The 24789-nt window shown below is 43.4% G+C and overlaps 1 protein-coding gene across 1 annotated transcript in view; it reads left to right on the forward strand.

The window, feature by feature from the left end:
* PCDH15 (protocadherin related 15) overlaps positions 1 to 24789 on the forward strand; it is a 2579312-nt gene that overhangs the window by 2101998 nt on the left and 452525 nt on the right. The window contains exon 25 of the mRNA XM_078642873.1: positions 1506 to 1646. Coding sequence (XP_078498999.1) covers positions 1506 to 1646 — 141 coding nt within the window. The remainder of the gene's footprint in view (positions 1 to 1505; positions 1647 to 24789) is intronic.

Below are 24789 nucleotides of genomic sequence, written 5' to 3' on the forward strand. Positions count from 1 at the left end.
TATAAAATTATAAAAGAAAAACTACGTATGACTGAAAATGATCAAGTAACATTCTACCCATGGCAAGATCTAGGACTCATAATACAAAATGTAAAACATATATCTGTCTACAGTGGCTTTAAACACATTGGTACCTAGTATACTATTGTCAGAAGATATTAATGTTGTTTGATCATTATTTATTCCATAATTGGCCTTACGTAATCCAACCATGAATATATTTAGTGTTCAGGCCTGACAAGCCACACATGGCATATCTGTGTACAGCTCCCTATCAGCTGTTCAAATGAATGGTTTTGAGTAAACTATTTCCATAAGATGTGACTTAGACATTGGATCTCAGGAAAGGTGTGAAATTGGGTTTTTGAATCTGGAAATCATTGACTTTAGCAATAAACATGTCTGCGGTAAAAAAGGGACGTTAATGGCCTAATTTGTGTGGAGGATACTCCATCAGGGAACAAAGTAAAATACTCTATCACCCTGACTAATACCTGTCCTCCACAATTAGAGATGTCCGCCGGCCCTGTTAATATCTCATAACATTTGCAGGAACCACCATCATGGTGGTTCCTCTCAAGGTGTTAAACATTTGATGGACAGCTCCGTCAAGCATGACGACCTCCTGTCAAACTTTTAACTTATATTTGTTTTTTTCAAAATCAAAATCCAAAAGCGGAATATTGTTTTTAAAAAACAAAAACTAATTATCCACATATCCTCATACCATGGGAGTTCTCTCCCATGGAGTGTGGTCACTTAAATGTTTTCATTCACCCTAGCCGCTAGGGTTTTTATGGCGGTAAGTGAGAGTGTATACTGGGCCTTTGCCTGCCCACGCTAAATTGGGAGGGCAGTCAAATTGCCAAAATCCACCTGTCCCATGGAGAACGCTCAATTGATGAAGTATGCTAGCTACAGAGTCAACACAGGGTCCAATGCTGACATACATAATGGTGGCCCACTTGTAAATCAGTTGGGTCTATCAAGGTTTTGGCAGAGATGGTTCTCTGTCGCAGTTGCAATGGTATTTCCTCTCCGCCAGTCTCAATATCAGGCTCTAGGTCTCACAATTTCCAACTCATATGAGTTAACTTGACATGCTACTTTGAAGCCTTTCAGTCATGGCCTGCATGTTTCCAATGGGTTATTAAAAATAAATCGTGATGCGGCTTAACATTGTGCCCTTTGATGCAATGGAAATTGGCATGGTAACATTTGTGATATCTCTCCAAGTCATTAAAAATGCACCCATTTCCAGAGCTAACCCAAACATTATGTTGCACTTCCTTTTGAATGGAAACCTCTGCAAATTTCGACTAAAATTACTTGTCTGTGGAAAATGGAAACAGACGACTTCTTTTATATGCAACTATTATATTTAATCAGTAAACTCTCTACAAAAGAGTAAGCTTACAACTTTGTTTCTATTTAAAAATCTGTACATTTTGCTATGTGTAGGAGAACTCTATAACAATATGTGTTTATTTTTTGTTGTTCAACAGGAAAATTTGCCATTGATAATACTACAGGAGTGATTTATATAAAAAATCTGCTGGACTACGAAACAACAACAAGTTATGTACTGAGGATCCAAGCAGATTCAATGCAAATTGCCAGGTTCAATTTACGAGCTGCGTCGAAAAGTAAGTGTATTAATTTATGTACACAAGGAAAGGCATTTCAGATCTTAATATCATGTATTGCAACAAAATCTAGATTTTTTTATTTTCTGACATCACAGTATGGAATTTTGTGCTACTTTCAAATACTAAACTTGCAAGTTAAGATCGTTGACAAAAAAAGAGACAATTTGGCAAGGACAGTAAGCCTGGTTTGTGGTTCATGTTACATCCAGTAAAGGCTACTTTTGCTGAAATGATTATTGTTATTTAGTTGAACACTATATTTGAATTTTAACATAAATTTAAACAACACAACCTTACATATAACATTTGTATTTTAAGATATACAAAGAAAATCGCATGCTAATTAATTTTTATTTTATTGTGCTTGGGAATGCAATTGTTTAGTTTATTAGTACAATTCTTGTAATTTTGCAGTAGAGTGAAGTTAGTAGAGTAGTGGAAGAGACTATATTGTTTTTTTATGTATTTTTTAAAGAGATGTTGATGTGCGGCTTTTGTTTAGTGAAAATGTTTTGAGGTAGAGAGTGGCTGTTGTTAGAGCACTTTTATGCAATTGTGCAATATTAGAGAGTGTAAAGTGGTATGCTCAGGCCTTTACTTTGTAAAATATCAGTTTGTGTTACAATGAAGAAGATTAGGATGTAATAAGGGGCCTATTACGATGGAGGATTTTCCGCATCCTCCGGGCCGGCGGAAGCCACCGCCGGCCCGGAGGATGCGGAAAATCCTCTGCGGACTCACCAAAGACCCACCGCCACATTAGGATGGCTGGTGGGTCCTGGTTTCCGTCCGCAGCTTTTCCACCGCGGTTGGCTTACAACCGCGGTGGAAAAAGCTCTAATATGGTGACGGTGTCTCTCAGACACCGTCAGCCATATTAGGATGGGCTGTGCAAAATGCTTTTCCGCTGCGGGTTTTCCGCCGTGGAAAAGCATGTGTAACTTCACTGCGAGGGCCCGTTGCGGGCCCCCTGGGTGAAGGGGGGTGTGGGGGGTGCACATGGGGGGTACATATGGTACCCCAATTTGTATGCAGAAATCGGCAGGCAACGCACGGTGCCTGCCGCTTTCTGCATACAAATGCAATGTATGCATTTTTACCATTGCGGCGGATGCAGCTTGAAGCCGCACCCGCCGCAATGGTAAAAATAGAGAATGTGATGGCCAGGGTGGCGGTAACATCCTAATTACACAGGAGGGAACTCCGCAGGCCATGCGGAGGTTCCCTCCTACTCTATGGTGGTGGACGGACTCAGGTCCGTCCGCCATCATAATCGGCCCCATAGTATGTACCGGTTGTGTTAGTTTCATCACATGTTTTAATAATTTCCTGGATACAGACAGTGCAAAAGACTATTTCAAATTGAAAACACAAGTGTTCAATGACTTTTTCAAAGGTGTCAAACTCCTAAGCATAACTTGCCGCTTTTTTACAAAACTGCCGCCTTTGGTCAGGCATACATACTGCAGAGGCCGTTTAGGTAGTTTTGGTAAATTGTGGTAGGGTAGGAAGGTGAGATTACATATGGCAAGATACATTATGTATGGTAGGTTAGGTTGTGATTGGTAGGGTAAGGAGGGTTACGTTTGTATGTGTTTGTTTAGGGTGAGCTAATTTAGGTTTAGGATGGGTAGGTTAGAGTGAATAGGGTTAGGTTAAATTAGCGTATTTTGTGTTAGGATACGTTAGGGTAGGTATGGTAAGGTTTGTGTGGTTAGGTTCGGATATACATGGTATGTAGGGTTGGGTAGGGTTGTGTAGGGCATGTCGGATGTGTTATTTAGAGCAGTGCAGGGTATGTAGGTTATGGTGATGTTGCATATATTGAGAGTTGGGTGGGGTAGGGTTCGGGTAGGCTATGGATGGGTTAGGTAGGGTTGGGAATGGTAAAAGTATGCAGAGTATTTTGGGCAGGGTATGTTGAGTAGCATACAGTATGTCAATGAAGATGGCATACGATTTAATAGTGATTAAATATATGGTAGAGTTGAGTTGGGTGGGGTATGTATGGCTTAATTAGGGACATAGACCGTCTTGGCATAGGATATGCTTTGTAAGGTGTGTAGGCTTGAGTAGAGTATGCAGGGTATGATATTTTGGAAATGGTAGGGCTGGGTTGGTTAGGGTAGGTAGCGTAGAGTATGTAAGGAAAGGTAGTCTGTCTGTCCGGGTTGGGTGGAACTCGTCGAGTTTCACTCAGCGGAATTCTGTGGAGTTACATGAAATTCCTCGAGGGCCTGCAGAGTTCCGCCAATGGGCAGATTTAGTCACATTGTGCTGCTCACACTGATTTTTAGCCCCAGGAGCTCTGGGTGCTGCTTCTTGAGTTAATTTTGCTGCCGCTTGAGTAGAGCAACAGCTTTCTGACTGCAAACAGTCATGGCAGCCCACATTGTGGAAATCTCGCAAGATAACCTAGATGCAACCAAAGTCACCCTAGGCGAGGGAAATCTCACTCATGTTCACCAACGTACTGTTGGTGAGCCAGGTGTGAGAAAAACTCAGCCATTACCCATTTGACAGAATTTGGCTGGGACTCCATGTTGCATATGTAACGCGGAGTGGCCAAAACTCCACCAACTCTGCCGTTGGAGTGGAATCTATCACCCACCCTAGTGTGTGTGTATGCCTGTGTATGTGTGTGCCTGTGTGTAGACTAATCTATGTTTTATCAAATTGTGTCTAAAGACATGCTCTGTTCATGCTGATTGGTTGCCCTTGGTAATCTAGCTCTCCTATCCACTATGGCAAGAGGCATCTTGAAGCTAATCTGCATACACAATTTCACTAAGGAACTCCTTTTGAAACTGACTTCAGTTGGCTGGTAGTTAGACAATAGTCCGATAACACCAAATACACATTGCATGTTGCCCGCATACACAGCTAGTGATTTAGGTTTTTTTTGGCACCAAAGAGCCTATCTTGCAAACCTTTGATGTCTTGCAGTAGAAAAATATGTAATAATGTATGCTTAATCTTGTAATGATACAGCGATAAAACTGAGTAGCAAATGATCATACGCCCGGGAGATATTTATGTTATACAGAATGAATATTTTTGCAAAATTTAGTAATTTCATGTTACTCTTGTTATGTGAAATTACCTGGAAGGACTCTGTTATGCAATATCATGTATTTACACATTGCTTGAGGTAAAAATGTAATCACAAGTACATGGAAACAACACAATCAACAGAATGCAAGTGGCTAAGTTTGTGCTGTATGCACTTTTTTATCAGAAGTAAAAGCATCTTTGTGTCAAAAACTGGAGGAGGACTAATTTCACTCTAGAACATACCCCCAGATGCATCAAGCCCATATTCTGCGAATTCTAAATTGCGAAAAATACAAAATTGCAATTTAGAATTCGCAGAATGGGATGCATCAAAAAATGCGAGCAAAAAAAGCGAATCGCAATCGGCCGCAATTGCAATCGCAAAATCGCATAAAAATCGCAGAATCGTCCGTTTTTCTTGTAGAAATTGCCAACTCGCAATTACCGAAATCGCAAATTGCGATCTCGCTAATTGCGAGATCGCAAAAACGGGAAGTCGCATTTCAAGCACAATGATGACATCACAACCAGGAAGTAGGCAGTAGCCTCCCTCATTCAGAACACAGAGCCTGAGAGTGGAAGCAGCACAGCCCAGAGCTCCACAACAGACTACCTCCAGCACCACACCAGGACACAAAGAACAACTGAAAATGTCCCAGGAAGGAGCAGGGAGCAGTGCACCAGGCAGAAAGACGAAAATAAAATTCTCAGAGCAGGAACTGGAGTACCTTAATGAGGGAGTCTCAAAGGACCATGACCGCCTGTTCGGAAAGGAGTCTCGGAGGGTGCCTGAGGCAGACAAGAGGCGCATTTGGCTGAGCATCCGTGCAAAAGTGAACTCAGTCGGAGTGACGCAGCGCTCCATCGATGATCTAAAAAAGAGGTGGTACCACCTCAGAGGGCGTGCCAAAGAACGCATCGCTGAGAGGCTGGGGGAGCGACTTGCCACCGGAGGAGGAGAGCCCACTGTTGCACCCAACACTCCACTGGAAGACCTGGTGGAGGACACCCTCAATCCTGCAGCCTGCGTGGGGGTCACCCGTCTGGACTCCTCCCGACTCACCCAACAATCCCAAGGTAAGTGCCATGCGACTGCGACCCCGTCCCCTCACAATGCCCATGACTCCAGAGATAGCTATTTGATAACCCCAGTAATGCAGGCCATGCACACCTGAAATGCCCTATTGCATTGTGGGACCTGTAGTGTGACCATAATTCAAGTGAAAGGTATTCCTAAAGCCAGTCAGGGAATGCAAGCCTGCATGCATGTAGCAACATCCCATGTGCAAGATACATATCATTAATCATGCACCCATTTACATCACAGGTGCGTCTGAACAACCCAGCACCGACAGTGAGGCCCTACACATAGAGGAGTACCCTGAGGACACCGAGGGAGAGGGCCATCCTCCCCCACGACCTGGACCATCACAGTTAGCAGCAGCAGCACCACCACCTCCCCATGTGGACAGGGCCACCCCTGCAGCCACAGGAGCCCAGCAAACAACCCATTTGACACCCATGGCAGTGGTACAGGCCACAACACCACCACCCAGGAGGCAGACACGGCGCACAGCCACTGTGCGATCCCAGTCCAGTGGACTGATGAGGCAGCAGCACCAATTCCCAACATGCATTGGCAGGGGGGTACATGTCCGAGATCCTGGGCTGGCCATAGAACGCCGGATGCTTGCAGTCCACCAGCAGCAGGCACGGCACTTGGCAGCCATCCATCTGCAGCTGAATAAGACTGCGCGAAATGTGGGCCAGCTCACGGAATGCATGCAGTAAATGACCGCAGCTGTCCGTGAGAACAGCCAGATCCTGGTGTCCCAGCAGGATATCACCTGCCGCCGCCACCACCAGCTGCTGACCTGCCTGTCAGCATACACGAGATCTAACCATCTCATAGGAAATGCAACGGCATGATTTTAATATTCATGCCGACAATCCAGACTGTCCATAGGCTACTCACCTCATCACAACCCTGCAAGCTGCCAATTTAACTCAAGTTATTTCGGGCCCCACGCATCGGGCGGGGCACATGCTGGACCTTTTCTTTTCCAACATACTGAATACAAAAGCTAAATCTCCGATACCATTGTTATGGACGGATCATTTTTTAATTACTCTGTTAATCTCACTCTCCTCTCAATCTCAGATTACAGGGAAACGCTCCTATGTGCGGAGAAAATGGGACAATTTATCAGCGGACACCCTATGCACGGCTCTTATAGAAAATCCCCTATCTCTAACCTCTGATGTAAACTCCGATGCAGTATCAATGAATTGTTGGATTGGCAACCTAGTGGATTCCCTCGCTCCGGCCAGAATCGCAACGTCGCGCAGAGAATCGCCTTCTGCACCGTGGTTCTCCCCTGAGCTGATAGCTGAAAAAAGCAAATGCAAAAAGTTGGAGCGGCTTTGGCGAGCAAATTATTGTGATTCAGCCAAAACCAGCTATAAAAAAGCCCTTCATGCCCTCCACTTATCCATAAAAAAAGCCCAAAAAATCTTCTTTGCGACTTCCATCCAGCACGCGGAGCAATCAAGTAAAGAAGTTTTTAAGATTGTTTAATCTTTCTTTAAACCCAGAGCCATTGAGACTGAAATCATCCCATCGGTAAGACTCTGTGAAACTATCTCAGATTTCTTTGACACAAAAATAATAAAAGTGTATGATTCCTTTACGGACCCCGAGCCGACAGTTATGGCTGAGTTGGGAGATACTGAGCCACCCGCTACCTCTTTAAATCAATTTCATCCTATCACCCTCACTGAGGCACTGAAAGAAATACTAAAATGCAAATCAGGGGCACCTGATGATCCATGCCCACCAAAACTTTGGAAATTGATGTCGGATGCAATTGTAGTTCCCCTTTAAAATATATGGAACACGTCCATTGAAACTGCCACGTTCCCGGATTGCTGGAAACAGGCCGCGCTCCACCCATTGAAAAAAAAACCTAATGGTGCGCCGGATGACCTGAGCAATCTCCGACCCATTTCCCTTCTAGCAGCCCCTGGAAAAATGCTCGAAAGGCTGATCCAACGTCAGCTAAATACATTCATTGAAGAAAAAGACGCCTTACATGAAACTCAGTCTGGCTTTAGGGCCGGTTTTAGCACCGAGACAGCCCTTATTGAGGTTGCTGAGTCGATCAGGTGGTCCCTAGATTCAGGAGCATCAGCTATGCTGGTGCTCCTGGATCAATCAGCTGCCTTTGATGCGGTGGATCACAGCAGACTGCTGCTGCGGCTGAAGGACATAGGCCTAGGAGACAAGGCACTGAGTTGGCTCCACTCCTACCTCACAGATCGGTCCCAGAAAGTGGCGCTAGGCACCTTCTCTTCTAAACCCAAACGCCTCTGGTGCGGTATCCCGCAGGGGTCGGCACTCAGCCCTTTGCTATTTAATGTCTATCTGGCCCCACTTTTCACTCTGATTTCCAAATGGGGGGTCATGGCAATTTCGTATGCAGATGATATGCAATCGGTCTTCCCCTATAAAGACACGTCGGAGGCAGCTTTTAGTAAAATCAGGGGCTGTCTTCGAGACGTGGCTAGCTGGATGAACACAAATAAACTAAAAATGAATGCTAGCAAAACGGAGGTGTTATTCTTTGGAAAACACAAACATCCCCCCCCCGGACTTGTGGTGGCCGCCTGAAATGGGCCCAGCCCCATCTCCCGGAGCCCATGCAAAAAATCTGGGAGTAAGATGGGATGAGAATCTCTCCTTCTTGCCGCACATACAACAGCTTACCGCCGGCTGCCTGCATAAACTCAGAAATCTTCGAAAATTCCTGCCTCTTCTACCAGTTGAGTGTCGCAAAATGGTTGTTCACACGACAATTACATCTCGACTAGACTACTCAAATGGCCTTTACCTTGGTCTGCCCAAATATCTGGTGCAACGCCTACAGATCGTGCAGAATGCGGCTGCGAGACTGATAAAACGCATTCCCTTTAGGCATCATGTCTCTCCGCATCTGCACAAGCTACATTGGCTCCCAGTGGTAAGCAGAATTAAATTCAAGGTGCTAACCTTGGCGTTCAGAGCGCTAAAAGGTACCTGCCCCAACTATTTAAAACTTCGACTCCCCCGTTATCATCAAGAGCGACGGCTGCGATCTAACTCTATGCTTAAGCTAACTATCCCGCGTGTGATGAAAGCTAGACTTGGAGGCAGGTCCTTCTCGGTTGGCACGGCGAAACTCTGGAACACCTTGCCCTCTGCCATCCAATCTGCCACGACAGAAGCTAGCTTTAGGAAGCTCCTAAAAACTTGGCTTTTTATGCAATAAAAATTGAATTTCCTCCTGGCTCCTCGCTTGCTGCTGAAAGACTCGTTAGCGCCGGGACACCTCACCCAGAGGTAGCTGTTCGCGCTTTACAAGCATCTGTATTATTATTATTATTAACCTCCCAACTTTCACGCCACTCTCTTGCGATGCAGATCCAGATGGTGCAATGCTGCCAGGACTTTGCCAGGTCCCTTGACCAAGTCACCACAGCTGTGCAGAATCTGCAGGCGTCTGGCCATGGCTAAGCAAGTGGGGGGGGTGATGCCAGTGAGTCACAGCAGCCTGTCCTTGCTGCTGGTAACTCAACGCCGCCGCAGCACCAGGCCCACTACAGCATCACGGGCCACTAGTGTCGTGGAGGACACTGAAAGGCGACTGGGTGCGTCCCGCCGGAGGCGCCAGTGACTCAATGTACTGTACCAGCAGGGACATGCTGATTACACAAGCACGCTCTTCTCTAACATGGGGCTGTATGAGGGAATACAGTTCTCTTGTAAATTGAAAAAAATTGAAATACACATTATTGTGAAAATAACAATAAGAATTTATAGTCACAAGTTAATCCGACTCATGTCATTATTTCATTCGCCATGCATGAGTGCAGTGTTGTGTGAGGGGAATGGGTGCACTAGAAACAGTTCATTGTGATATGGTTGCGGCGCCTGTGTCCTTCAGCAGGGTTCTCCCCGCGTGCATGATGCACATGTGCAGGTGGGCGGTTGTCCCCTTCCGACTCACTGCCAGACATCTCCACAGGTATCCTCCGCTTGGTAGCAATATTTTGGAGTATTGCACACACGGCCACGATGCGGCAGCAGACCTCAGACTGGTATTTGAGGGCACCACCAGTCTTGTGTATGATGCGGAATCTGCTCTGTAAAAGGCCAAATGTCCGCTCAATGCAATTTCTAGTGCAAATGTGTGCAGTATTGTAACGCCGTTGCTGTGGTGTGGCAGGGTTCAGGTATGGGGTGAGGAGGTACTCACGGAGGCTGTAGGCGCTGTACCTGAATGAAAGGAGCAGAGGGGGAGTGCCTGTTATGCGCAGCTACATGGTCTCAATGTACTGTTTGTTGTCATGTGTACTTACCTAGAAGGTGTCCTTTGCCAAAGTCTCCCCTGGCCAAGCGTGTGTGCATGCCGCTGTGCCGGAATATGAAGGAATCATGCGTGCTCCCCGGGTATTGTGCCACTATGTCAGTGATGATTGTCTTTGCGTTGCAGACCATCTGGATGTTCAGTGAGTGGTAGGACTTGCGGTTCCGGTACATGTATTCTGTCTCAGTAGGTGGGCAGATGTGGATGTGGGTACAGTCAATGCATCCAATTACATGGGGGAATTTCGCAATGTTGTAAAATTGTAGCTTGGTTTGATTCAAGTCCTGTTGGGTGGTTGGAAATGTTATGTAATGGTGTAGCCGGGTCAGCATGGCCTCCAAGAAACTCCTTAGGCAGCGGGACAGTGTGCTCTGGGACATCCCCCCTGCAAGTACCGAGACCGCGCTCTTGGTCGTGGTGGAACACATTAGGAAGATGCTGGACCAGGGTCAGACGGCGGCACTGATCCTATTGGATCTAAGTGCCGCCTTTGACACGGTTTGCCATCAGATCCTTTTGCATCGTCTCATGGAGGCCGGAGTCGGAGAGTTGGCACTTGAGTGGTTTCGATCCTTTCTATCGGATCGAACCTTCAAAGTATCCACACCTCCTTTTGTCTCGGCCTCTCGCCCTATTTATCAGGGTGTCCCGCAGGGATCGGCCCTCAGTCCCACCCTTTTTAATTTGTATGTTCAGCCACTGGCGGAGGTAGCCCAGAGTTTTGGTCTCACCATGGTGTCATACGCCGATGATACCCAGCTGGCGGTGGCACTTAATGGTGATTCCAATATGGATGCCCCTAACTTTCAGTCAGCCCTTAAAGCTGTGGCAGGCTGGATGGCGAACAACCGACTACAACTTAATGCCTCTAAGACCGAGGTCATTATTTTTGGTAGAGAAGGTGGACTCTGGGGAGATCAATGGTGGCCACCTGAATTGGGCCCTGTTCCCATCCCCGTTGCTGAAGTTAGAAATCTCGGGGTGTGGCTTGACGACAAACTCTCTTTCACTTCCCACACTAAACGTGTAGCTGGTACATGTTTTGGTGCCCTGCAATGTCTCCGACCCATCTTTAAGTTTTTCGATGCGGACACCAGACAGATCATAGTCCAAGCACTGGTTCTTACCAGATTGGACTATGCCAGCTCTCTGTTTTTGGGTGTGAATCAGGCAGAACTGGCCCGCCTTCAGAGGGTGCAAAACGCGGCGGCCAGGATGCTTGTCGGTCTCCCGAAGTTTGTCTCTGCTCGTCGTACCATTCGAGACCTACACTGGCTGCCTGTTGGGCAAAGAATTAAGTTTAAAGCTTTGTGCTTAACTTTTAAAATTCTTAAGTCTGCCTCCCCTCCTATCTTACTGCAGACAATCCAACACTATGTTCCTTCCAGAGCCCTTCGATCTTTAGGCTCAAATCTCGCCATTGTGCCCCGCTTTAAAAGAGCTAGAATGGGTGGTCGCTCTTTTTCAGTGCTGGCGGCAGCGCTCTGGAATTCTTTACCCACTGCTCTTCGTTCCATCCCAGATCTGCTCCCTTTCAGGAAGGCACTAAAAACCTTCCTATTTTCTTCAGTTTAACATCTCTTTTCTGGCTGTCTCTGCTGTGTTGTGTTCCGCCATCTTTGAAAAGCGCCGGGACGCCTCTTGGCTGCGGCATCTGTGCGCTATATAAAATTAAATAACATAACATAACATAACATAACTGCAACTATCCCCTGGAAGCTTCCGGTGGCCAGAAGGTGCAGGCAGCACAAGACCTGGACATGGGTGGGCACGGCATTGGTCCTCCTCGTTGGGTGCTGCATCAGGGGGTCAAGGTCCCAGATGAGCTTGGTAATCATTGCCCCATTCAGCCTGTACTTTGAGTAGATTTCCTCCTCAATCTGGCCCAGGAGTGTGATCCGCTGGCGGAAAATTCGCTCATGGATCCGTCATCTGTTCCTTGCTGCAGCCTGGAGCCTTCGCCGCCTTACCACCATGTGGAGTCCTGGCATTGTAAATGTCCTCATGCTCCTACTGTGTCTCCTTAAGTGTGTTTGTTCAGCCCCGCACCTGTAGCTAGTTAGGATTTTTTTTTTTTTACTTCATGGTTACCACCTGGTTTGGGTTCTCCTTAAATTGCGCCTCGCAAATAGCGATTTTCAGCTTTTTCGCTATTTGTGATTTTTCATGCATTTTATTTGCGATTATTTTGCGACTTCGCAAATGGAATCGCAGAATCAATGGGATATCGCAAATACAGAATCGCAAAGGGGGTTCCACCTTGATTCTGCGAATTTATTTGCGTAGTCGCAAAATATATTTTGTAATTTCGCAATTTGGTTACTTTTCTTTTCATGAATTGCGGATCAGGAAATTGCGATCGCAATAGCTGTTTCGCAGCTATTGCGAACGCAATTTGTGTTGATGAATCTACCTGATAGTGCCAAATGCCTGTTTTGCATTTTGCTTAATTATGCATAATTTAGCATACTTTTTCTGAATGTTTGTATGATTATGCAAATTTAAATTACGCAAATTTCACACACAAACCTAAATGATAGGTCCTTTGTTAAATTTTCCCTGGTGTCCTTTAATATCAACAAAATGAATTAACATTTAGTCAATGACAATGCATCCTAAAGGAAGTTTCTTCTTTTTATAAAATATGTAAATTATGCTATATCAGCAATGCCTCAGACAGAAAGCACAGGTGCAGATAGTACTGCTCAGAGGGCCAGGTGTATGACCGTATTTTGCATGCGCTAACGAGTTTGTGACCTGTTTTTGCATGCAAAATCCAATAGGGCCATTTACAACTTTTTGCGACTCACTGGCATATTGCGCAATTGCGGTTGCAAAACACTCGCAATTTAACGCCCTCTTCAAGAGGGTGGTAAAGCACTCACAAATGGGAATGGGTCCCCAGGTCCCCAGGGACCATCCCGACTGTTAGACCTGCATACCGTTTTCCTTTAAGGAAAACGAGCTGCATTTTAAAAAAAACTGCTTTATTTAAAATCAGTCCCAGACATGGTGGTCTGCTGAGTCCAGCAGGTCCCCATACCTGGGAGGTCCAGCCATTTCCAATGGGGTCACAAATTGCGAGTGCCTCATGAATATTGATGAGGCATGCAATTTGTGACCCCATTGGGAATCGCAAACAGTGTCTCTGACACTGTTGTACATGGCAATTAGTGGCTCATAATTGCAACTCGCAATTGAGAGCAATTTGCGAGTTACTAAACGCCATGGTCGTACATCTGGCCAAAGTATAGAAAACCAGCAACACTAAGATGTGTAGGACAGAAAGTTGTTTATTTCTCTATTTTTTCCTTGGTTATCAAAAATTACAGTAAAAGAAATTCCAAAACATTTATTTTACCATACATATGCCTACAGATATATGTCGCTACAGAAAAAAGAAAAGACACCTGAAGGATAAATAATGTAAGGGATTTAAAATGCAAACATGTTGTGAAAAGACCACGCCATGTGCTAAAAGCCAACCACAGTTAATGCATTTCTAGATGGCTAGTTTCTCCATCACATTATTGCAAGGGATGAACACATTTAATAATAAGAAACAGAATTATAGGAGACACTTGCATATCCCCCCAAACACATGCTTACAAATGTACGCACATGTGTACACACATACACACTCAAACACAGAGCAGCGAACCACACCTAACTTAACCATACTTTTGGTTACATATGTGGTGTGTATGAATGCCACTCTATGCCACTATACTCTACAAGACACTGATGCACTCTGTGACTTTCTATGACACTCTACTTGATGACACTCAACTCCACCATATTTCATTTCATGACATTCCAGTCAACAACACACCACTGTACAACATTTAGTTAAATTGTTTGACATGCCACTACACTGTACAATATACCGCTCCACTCTATGATATTCCACTCCTTGATATGACACATCACTCTACCACTTCTATGCCACTCCACACTAGTCCACTCCCCTCTATTCCACTCTACAATGTTCCACTCTGTGACACTAGACACTAAGACACTCTCCTTCACCACTGTACGGTACCACACTGCACTTTACAACACTCCAATCAGTGAAACACCACACTGTGATTTGAAACACATCTTTATTGAAAATAAAAATCATTAACATTCAATAAAAAAGCAAAGGTTAAGAATAATTTATAGTTAAAAATACAGTATGCATTCTTTCAATACAAACCCAACTTAAAATACACAAATATAAAAAATTGTGAAGTGATAACTTCAATTTATAATTTACGCACAGCCTTCAAATTACGCGCACCTCCGAACATAGACTTGTCAACTCACTCATCACACTACATTACCTATATCTCATGCTTTTTCCATGCATTGTTTATACCCTTGCATACTACATCACGTATAGCCTTTGAATTTATAGCATATATAACAACAGTTATAAAAAAAAAGCTTCTTATAGGGCATTATTTGCCGAACACAGTGAATGGTACAATGGTGAGCTATAGTTAGGTTTGTCTGCTTAGCAAGCTTAACAAAGTGTGTAATAAGGTCTGCTACTTATAATAATTTGAAGCTAGTGAATACATTGTAAATGAAAGTTATAACTATAATTTTAGAATTTCTATAGTTTGTGTAGTTTAAATTTGGTTTTTGTAAGGAAAATAAGTTTTCATAACTATAATTAAGCTTTAACCTTTTTTATCATTGAATTGTCATAGACTGGAGCATTGAAGATTGGATTTGACTGGAATAGAGTAGTATGTAGTAGCGAATCGTACAGTGTATTAAAGTGTTATATAGTGCAGTGGCATGGTATCATATATAATGGTGTCATATATCGTAGACTGGAGCAGCAAGTTGTACAGTGAATTGGTGTCTTGAACTGAAGAGGAGGGTGTCATAGACTGTCAGAGTGGAGTAGAATGTTTTAGAGTTGAGTAGGGTGGAGTAGAGTTGTAGTGTAGTTCCCATATTCCCAATAGGCTCTGCGCATTCGAATAATATACACTATAGATTTGACATAGGACTGAGGTCAGTATGTCTCTATCGAGTACATTAAACTTAATTGTGTGTGCTGACTAACCCAGAGGTCATTAGAAATGTTCTCGAATATACAAGAAGGGATTAGTTCCTAACATCCGCATAAACATGACAACTTTGTTTCCCTAGGACTGGAGCAAATATCTTCAGAGTCATGGAAATAATAAGCAACTATTTTACACTAGTCACTCGTGCATGCTTCGTTTCTACAGATTTGCAGAGAAATAGTGAGACAAGCGTTTTCAATAAACGGATTTTATTGAACAGTCTTCTTTCTTATGCAAGAGAGTTTGCGTATGAAAGTTTATTGTATGATTAATTAAAGACCTTGCTGGTTCACAGACCGTCGCTATACCTCCTCCTCTTTCGAGTAAGAAATGTGACGAACTTGCTCAGTATTTTACATCTAAAATTGATACAATCTATAGAGATATCAAATCTCTTGATGAATCCACTGCCTGCCCTTGGTCACCCCCTATTACCACTTGCCCTCTCCTGGCCTCTCTGCAGACTTGGCCTGACCTTGTACCTGCCACTCTCTTAGAAATTCTAAACAATATCAAATCTGGTTCACCCATGGATCCGGTACCTATTTCGGTTTTACGCCAGCTTGAATCTTCCCAACTTGAAGTGATCTGTTCTCTACTTAACGCTTCCCTTGCTTCGGCTACGGTCCCCCATTGCTGGAAGCATGCAATGGTTACCCCACTACTCAAGAAACCCACTGCCGATCCTAATGTTGCTGCTAATTTCCGGCCTATTTCATTGCTGCCAGCCTTTTCAAAAATTTTGGAAAGACACATTCATCTTCATCTCTCACATTTTGTCACTTCCAATAATCTTCTTCACTCATCCCAATCTGGCTTTCGCCAAGGCTTCTCCACAGAAACCACCCTATTAGGTGTTACTGAGAACATTCGCCAATTACTGGATCAGGGTCAAACAGCTGCACTGATTTTGCTTGATCTCAGTGCAGCTTTCGATACTGTCTCCCACAGTATTCTTCTCGATAGCCTTGCCTCTTTTGGCATTTGTGACAAAGCCTTACTCTGGTTTTCGTCCTTTCTTTCTGATAGGACTTTCCAAATCTTCTCCAATACTTCCACTTCCAACATTCACAATTCCCCTCACGGTGTTCCCCAGGGTTCTATCCTTAGCCCTCTCCTCTTTAATCTTTATGTTGTTCCGTTAGCGCATGTTGCACAGCTTTCTGGCCTTAATCTTTTCACTTATGCTGACGACTCTCAGATCGTATTTTCCTTATCTCAAGCTGACCCTTCTTCACCATCTTCTCTGCAATCCGGTCTTAGTGACATTTCTCGCTGGATGAGCCGTAATTTTCTAAAGCTTAACAGCGAAAAGACGGAGGTGCTTGTCTTCGGCAACAAGCCTGACCTTTGGAGTCCGAGACACTGGCCGTCAACCATGGGCGTTCTACCTATTCCATATGAACGTGCTAGGAACCTCGGTGTTCTCATTGACAGGGATCTGTCGATGAAAGACCAAGTCAATAAAGTCTCAGCCACCTGTTTTACTATTCTCAGATGGCTGAGAAAGATCTTCTGGATTCTGCCATCTGACACCCAAAGATCTGTTGTGACGGCACTGGTGACCTCTAGATTAGATTACAGTAATGTGCTCTATCTGGGGGTTACCAAGGCGATCTCGCGTCGTCTCCAATTGGTTCAGAATGCTGCTGCCCGGCTCCTGTGTGGATGCCGGAAATATGATCCAATTACAAAACACATTAAGCAACTTCACTGGCTTAATATTGAAAATCGTGTAAAATTTAAGGCACTGTGCTTTATGCATAAGATTAAAATTGATGTTGCTCCCATTTACCTTCGAGCACTCGTCAATCCTTATTTACCCACACGCTCACTCCGCTCTTCTTCCCAACATTTGTTCTGCGTACCTAGGTTCAGGCTTTCCAGAGTGGGAGGCCGTTCCTTTGCTGTACTGGGACCCAAACTGTGGAACTCTCTTCCCATGGATTTACGAATGGAGCAGTGCCATCTCCGTTTTCGAAAAGCTTTAAAGACCTGGCTGTTTGCCCAATAATCCTTCTTTTTTCAGGATCAATCATGTTGTCACTGTCAGTCAGCGCCGGGAAACCCTTACGGGTAGCTGTCGCGCTTTACAAGATTAATAAATAAATAAATAAATAAATAAATATATGTGCAATAATTCTTGATTATAAAATCAGTTCTAAAAAACTTTTAAGCTTCAAGTTTGTTACACTATTTACATGTTATGTACTTCCTACATTACATTCTTTCAGTTTTTGATGATCTTACTTAATTCTCAGTTGCGTTAGAAACCTTACAAAAGCCAAGTTTAAAATGATATCGTCCGTATGGAGGCATCTTATCAGTGCTTGTCTGCAACTTCTTATTCCACAAACGTTAAAATGTCTCTTTAGAATAGATATACTTTGAACATTCAGTTCTGGACAAACACAAAGGAGGTGCATAATATTCTCTTCGCCAATTTTGCATAAGTTACAAGTCATTGGTCCCTCTGTACTCAACCATGGCATTAGATGACATATGCCCGGAAATGCTCCAAAGCAAGCTTTTTTAAAAATGTGTTTGAATTTCACAGACCAAGGAATTTCGAGGTACGGTCGCACATTTACCGTGGTATAGCCAATTAAGAGAGGCCACGCATGTTTTCTCTTTGAATAGGTATCTTTATCCAGGAGTAGTGATAAATGTTTTGTTGTACTACTAATTACTTTTTTAAAAGAGTTCAACGTAATTGGCATTTCTCAGACTGAGTTTACTGAATATTCCTCTAATTATGTAAATAGATATTTCCACGCCTGGGCTTTCCAGTTTAAGTTTATTTCCTGCCTCAATAGTTTGGACAATTGATTTACAGTATCCATTTTAATCCTTTTCCGCGCTTTAATAAATTGACCTTTTCACTCAATACCTGATTAGTCATCCCAAATTCCATTCGTATCTGCGCGGGTGATGCATTATGTGGAATTAAGAAGAGGGCTTTATAGATTTTTATGACTGCATTGTTGATTATGACTGAGTCTTTTCCACACAATACTTCACTTCCATATGTCAAAGTTGGTAAAAGTTTTGCTGATATTACTTTCAACAATGGTCCATAACTCTGCCCTCCTATGGAATTCTGTATAATTCTGAATGCCACTAACAATTAGCTCTCCGTTGTATATCAATCTTATGTGGTTGATATGATCCTCGTTCATCAAATAGTACTCCTAAATATCTATATTTATTCACTTGCTCTAGTTGCGAGTTCTCCAGAAACCATTTATACTTATGTTTGGACCTTGAGTATTTGTTTATCTCCATAATTTTAGTCTTTGATTCATTTATCACCATTCTATTTTCTTTGGAGTAGGTAGATATCCTATTTAACAGGCGTTTTTAGTCCAACCTTAGTTTGGCTAAGTAGGATAACATCTGCATTTAGCAGGTTTGATATCGGAGTATTTGCTAATTTAGGTGGACAAGCATTCACCTCATCCAAGGCTCGAGTTAGGTCTGTTAAAAATAAATTAAAAATCAACGGGGCCAATACACATCCTTGTTTCAAACGTTATGCTGTTGATATTTTTTCTGTTACTGTTAAGCCATCTTCCATCCAAACGCTGACCCGTGTGTTAGTGTAAAGAAGTTGGATTCATTTTAAAAGGGAGGGTGGTATACCTTGATATATTAACTTCTGCCACAAAAGATCTCTATGCACACAGTCAAAGGCAGCCTTAAAATCTGTAAAGCACAAGTATAGTGATTGCTTCTTAGTAATGTATTTATCCATTAGAACTGATAACACAAGGATATTTATTGTAGTGCCTAAACCTTGTGTAAATCCAGTTTGGTTAGGAGGTATTATCTGCTTTTGTCTTACCCATTCTGTTAGGTTAGATAACAGTACACCTACAAATAGTTTAGCATCAGTATTCTGGAGCGTAATGAGTCTGTAATTTTCCGGCAAAGACCAATCTCTTTTTTTGTTCCTGACCATAAACTGGGGTCGTTCTTATAAAGTGCAAAGGGAACACCATTTGGGCCTGGCACACCATTTTTTTGTTTCTGAATTAATTTACAATTTTGTTTATTTGTTATATGGATTTCTTGTAACTTGTCCTTCCATATTGGTTCGAACATATTAGCCCTAGGTTTCAATTGCATTGTATCCCCAGCAGGATTTAGATGTATAAACAGGAACCTGTTCCACTCGTTCTCGGTTAAGGATGATGTTACAGCTGTTCTGTTTGATCGTGCTAAGTCGTTTATCCACATTCAGAATACTCTGGAGTTTCATTGTTTACTGCAAAAGAGTACTTTAGCCCAAAGATCATTTTGCTTTTTATTCTTTTCGGCCCACAATAACTTCTGTAGGTTACGATTGACCCTTTTTAATTTTAAACCAAATCCATATCTTTAGGATTATTTTTTATCTGTCTCCTCAATTGATTACGTGATTTTTTCAGAATACTTGTTGTTACGGTTAGAGTAATTTTGTTCTCTCTTTTAGCTTGTACCATTTCTTTTTTGAAAATGTTTTGCTCGAAGGATTTGACAAGTTTTTGTATAAAATCAACCCATTGTTCAATTGCAGTTAAGGTGTTATCTTCGAAACATGTTCCTACCAATTTAAGGGGAGTCTTGTTAGTGTCTTCTTTACTGTGCTCCTTTCAAATTAATTTCCTATAGTTTACTGAGCCTGTCTGACCTGGCAATGTTCATTCAGTATGCTTGTTAAGAGTCAATATAGTAATATGTATTTGTTGACTGTGATCACTCTCCGATGCTATTACAATTGAAAAAGACATCACGTTAATAAAGATATTCAAAGATACCATGGTATAATGTATTCTTGATTTATGATCCTGCGATTGAAATGTCCAAGCCGGTGGAGAGTCTTGGGGTAACCCCCCGTTTAGGATTCTTAAGTCCAGCGCTTCTGAATCTTTAACAAAAGTTGCGCCTAATTGGGGTTTGAAGGTGTTTGGAACAGTAGGAAGTGTTGGCTGCAAAATTGACCAGAGATAATCTTGTTCCTGAATTAACTCATCTCTCATATTGGGTACAAACTGATTTAAATTAAAATCTCCTGATATAATGTACTGTGTGAAAGGGTCATCCATCATCAGCTGGGACAGCATTGCAATCAGGGTGGTTGTCATAGTGCTTCTCGTGCTTGCCATGGGATATATGTATACATTTATTATAAGCAGGATTTTTAAGAGATTATGTTCCATATAGCGCATCTTTACTATCAATAAGTTTGGGTTATTTGTTTTGATTTGCTTGTGTTCCATTCTTAGTTCTAGAGCAACAAATGTGGCTAAACCCCCGCTGGGGCACCCCCATTTACTTTGTTTGATTGCAGGCTTAAAGTATCCTTTGTATCCCTCAAGCATTACAGGGTTTGTTGACCAGGTTTCTTGTAAAACATGATAATAACTAGACATTGGTGATAAATAAGTGTTGCTTATATTTTTCGTAGGCCATTAATATTCCTTGAGCATAATTTCAATATTTCATTTTCTTCATTTACTTTAGCTCTGGACTTTACTTTTGTATTCTGTCATTGTGTTTTACTGCCATGGAGAGCCATACCTATCCATTTTTCATTGACTCCATTTGGTTTTTGCATTTCCACTGGATCCGACGGTTGTTTGAACAGTGATTCTGTCTTTCCAATTGCATTTTTTAACACAGACTGAACCTGTGAGTTTAGTTTGTTTTGTTGGTGGTGATTCAAGGGTAAAGGTATGGCAAATGGTTTCGGATACACTGTAGGCTGTGGCCTATTGGTTTTTATTCCCCAGCTGAAAAAAACCTCCTTTACATTTATGATTAGTTTGGCTACAAATATAGTGTCCAATGTTATCAGTGTCATTTCCTTGCTGCTATCGGGATTTATAAGAAATTCGATGGATTCTATGTTTTCACTTGAGATTTTTTCTAAAGAGCGAATAGATTTAAAGAGGTGGAGAATACTTTTTCTATTTAGGATATCGTGACTGCCTCTTGAACAATATTCAAGGACAAAAATCAATTGTGGTTGTCTTGTCTTTAGACTTCCCAAATCTATAGTGAGTAGGGTAGTGGGAACCAGATCCAGAATGACATTGTGCTGATGCACTCGAAAAATCGCTATTGTTTTAAATTGTTTAACCTGTTTGGAGCCCTGCTCCTTTTTTAAAATTGTAATCTAGTAAAAACTTATTGCTGCTCGAAATTTATTTTGGAGATCGAATTTCGTTTTTTCTGCTCTAGTATTTCACTGTGACACCACGCTCCCCCTGTCTTTCACATTGCAAGCACTACAATAGGAAAGAACTATCGGAATTAAAAGCACACTTCACCACTTTGGTGATTTCTTTACTGCCTCACGCCGCCCGCCATCTTGGAGGTGAGCTAGAGACACCACACTCTGTGTGTTAGCGTGCTAGTCTTTGGAAGTGCCCCAGGCAAAAGCTATTTAGGAGCCTACTCGGCGAGCGCGCCAACCAGATCCAGAATGACATTGTGCTGATGCACTCGAAAAATCGCTATTGTTTAAAATTGTTTAACCTGTTTGGAGCCCTGCTCCTTTTTTAAAATTGTAATCTAGTAAAAACTTATTGCTGCTCGAAATTTATTTTGGAGATCGAATTTCGTTTTTTCTGCTCTAGTATTTCACTGTGACACCACGCTCCCCCTGTCTTTCACATTGCAAGCACTACAATAGGAAAGAACTATCGGAATTAAAAGCACACTTCACCACTTTGGTGATTTCTTTACTGCCTCACGCCGCCCGCCATCTTGGAGGTGAGCTAGAGACACCACACTCTGTGTGTTAGCGTGCTAGTCTTTGGAAGTGCCCCAGGCAAAAGCTATTTAGGAGCCTACTCGGCGAGCTCGCCAACCAGATCCAGAATGACATTGTGCTGATGCACTCGAAAAATCGCTATTGTTTTAAATTGTTTAACCTGTTTGGAGCCCTGCTCCTTTTTTAAAATTGTAATCTAGTAAAAACTTATTGCTGCTCGAAATTTATTTTGGAGATCGAATTTCGTTTTTTTCTGCTCTAGTATTTCACTGTGACACCACGCTCCCCCTGTCTTTCACATTGCAAGCACTACAATAGGAAAGAACTATCGGAATTGAAAGCACACTTCACCACTTTGGTGATTTCTTTACTGCCTCACGCCGCCCGCCATCTTGGAGGTGAGCTAGAGACACCACACTCTGTGTGTTAGCGTGCTAGTCTTTGGAAGTGCCCCAGCCACATCCTATAATTAATAGCCAGAATGCAAGCGCGCAGCGATCGCGCGCAGCATTGCGCCGGAGGAGCGCCAGAGGAAAGCCCGTCTGTGCCCGTCCGGGCCAGGACGGGCTTAGGGGCTAGAAACTTTGGTCCAATTTGCACATATTCGCCCGAAGCTCTGTGGGCATTAAAGACAGACTTTATCCGTTTGGATAAAAGTACCTTGGTCAATCTGCCAGCTGAAGTTCTTGTGGAGAATATAGGTACAGGCCCCAGGACTCGTCCCACTGTTGCTAGCCAGCAATCACATGGCCTCAGATTAGTGATACTTAATACGCGTTCCTTACAAAAGCACAATTTGGAAGTCTTTTCTCTACTGCTTGATGGAGATATTGACATCCTTGCACTTTCTGAGACATGGCTGAGCTCTGCCTCCCTGCCTGACATTTTGGCCGCTCTACCTCCAGGTTATGAGGCTATCTGGCATAACCGCCCAAATGATTGTAAAGGAGGGGGTGTGGCCTTCTTGTTCAAAAAATGTCTCGTAGTGAAAGAGATCATAGCACAAAACTGTGCCAGTGCAGAGCTGTTAGGGATAAAAGTCTCATTCAAATCCTCATGTATTACAATAATTGTGGTTTACCGCCCGCCACAAAGCTCCCCGGATTTCAATGACGTCCTGTTTGAGCTTCTAACGGACTTGGCCACCAGATATAAGTCCCTCTTGGTGGTTGGCGATTTCAATTACCATTGGGACAAGGTACCCAGAGGCCCTACAGAGACTGAGTTTGAGGCTAATCTCTCGCTGCTTAATTTGCGACAGCTAGTGGTGGGTCCTACTCACGTGAAAGGCCATACATTGGACCTTGTTTGGTCTTCTTTACCCAACACCGAAATCACGGAAACAATCCCTTGCATCTGGTCAGATCATTTTATGATAAAGTGCTGGGTTCCAGGTGACCCTGTGAGGGCTGCCGCTAACAAGTCACGGAGGAAAATTAGATCCTGGAGTAAGATGGAATCAAACCTCCTAATTTCAACCCTGCTTTCCCTCACCCCCCCCAATATGAATGGCATAGATCTGGACCAGGATGTTAGGATCTTAAATACCTGGATCCTCGCCGCCCTGGACAGACTTGTCCCTGAGCAGTTGGAGAGCACTAGAACCAAAGGGAGAGGAGCGCCTTGGTTTGACGCCTCCCTGAAACAAAAGAAGCAAGCCCTTCGTAAGGCAGAGAGAAGGTGGAGACTCCACTATACTCAATCAGACACCGAAAATTTCAAAACCCTGCTCTCAAAATACAAGGCAGACATCTTGGAAAGAAAGGCTGCTTTCTATGAGGGAAGAATTAGGGAGGCTACTAACATTCAGCGAGAGACATTTACCATTCTAAGGGAACTTACACAACGTGAAGGGAAAATTTCAGTGGGTGACCAACCTGACGGTGACTCCTCTCAATCCTTCTTCCTTCAGAAGGTACAGGATATCATCACTGACATCAATGCACGGACAGTCACAACCATGCTGCCTAGCCAGAATGTTCAGGTGCCATCCATGACTTTGGATAGCTTCCCCCCCATCAACGACAAGTGCTTAGCGCCACTGGTCGCTCAAACTAAATCAGGCTCTAGCATAGATCCATGTCCCCCCAGAATCTTTAAAATGGCTCTGCCAGGCATTCAGCCTCAGGTACTGAGTCTACTGAATAACTCACTTAACTCAGGCTATCTGCCGATTCAGATGAAAGAAGCCAGGGTTTCCCCACTTCTGAAGAAAGCAGGAACAGACACGACAGCCTTAAAAAATTACAGGCCCATCTCGCAGCTGCCTTTTCTAAGCAAGATCCTAGAAAAGCACGTTCTCAGCACTCTAGCCGGCCATCTGGAAGAACACCATCTCCTTCATACCAGACAGGCTGGGTTCCGGCCCCAACATAGCACAGAATGAGTCATGGCCTCGGTCGCCGATGAGTTGAGAGTCAGGGCAGATAACAAACAGCCCTGTGCCTTGAGTCTATTAGACTTATCGGCAGCTTTCGACACGGTCAGCCACACCATCTTGCTGGACCGTGTCGCAAAATTGGGGATCACAGGCCAGGTGCTAAAGTGGCTAGAATCCTTCCTGTCAGGTCGAACCCAGAGAGTGCAGCTAGGAGACCAACTGTCTGAGATCCGCGACGTGACCTGGGGGGTGCCCCAGGGGTCGGCGTTATCCCCCCTGCTTTTTAATATCTATCTACAACCACTGGTGGAGGAGCTTATGCGTATGAACTGCGAAATCTTTAATTACGCAGATGATACTCAGCTCTTAGTCCGGCTGGAAAACACCAAAGAGGCCCAGGATTCAGTGAGGAATCTGCTCTCATTCACAGTCAACTGGATGACTAACAATCTGTTGAAAGTGAATGCTGATAAGA

Source organism: Lissotriton helveticus, chromosome 5_1 (assembly GCF_964261635.1).
Source record: "Lissotriton helveticus chromosome 5_1, aLisHel1.1, whole genome shotgun sequence".
In the NCBI taxonomy this organism is placed as follows: Eukaryota; Metazoa; Chordata; class Amphibia; order Caudata; family Salamandridae; genus Lissotriton; species Lissotriton helveticus.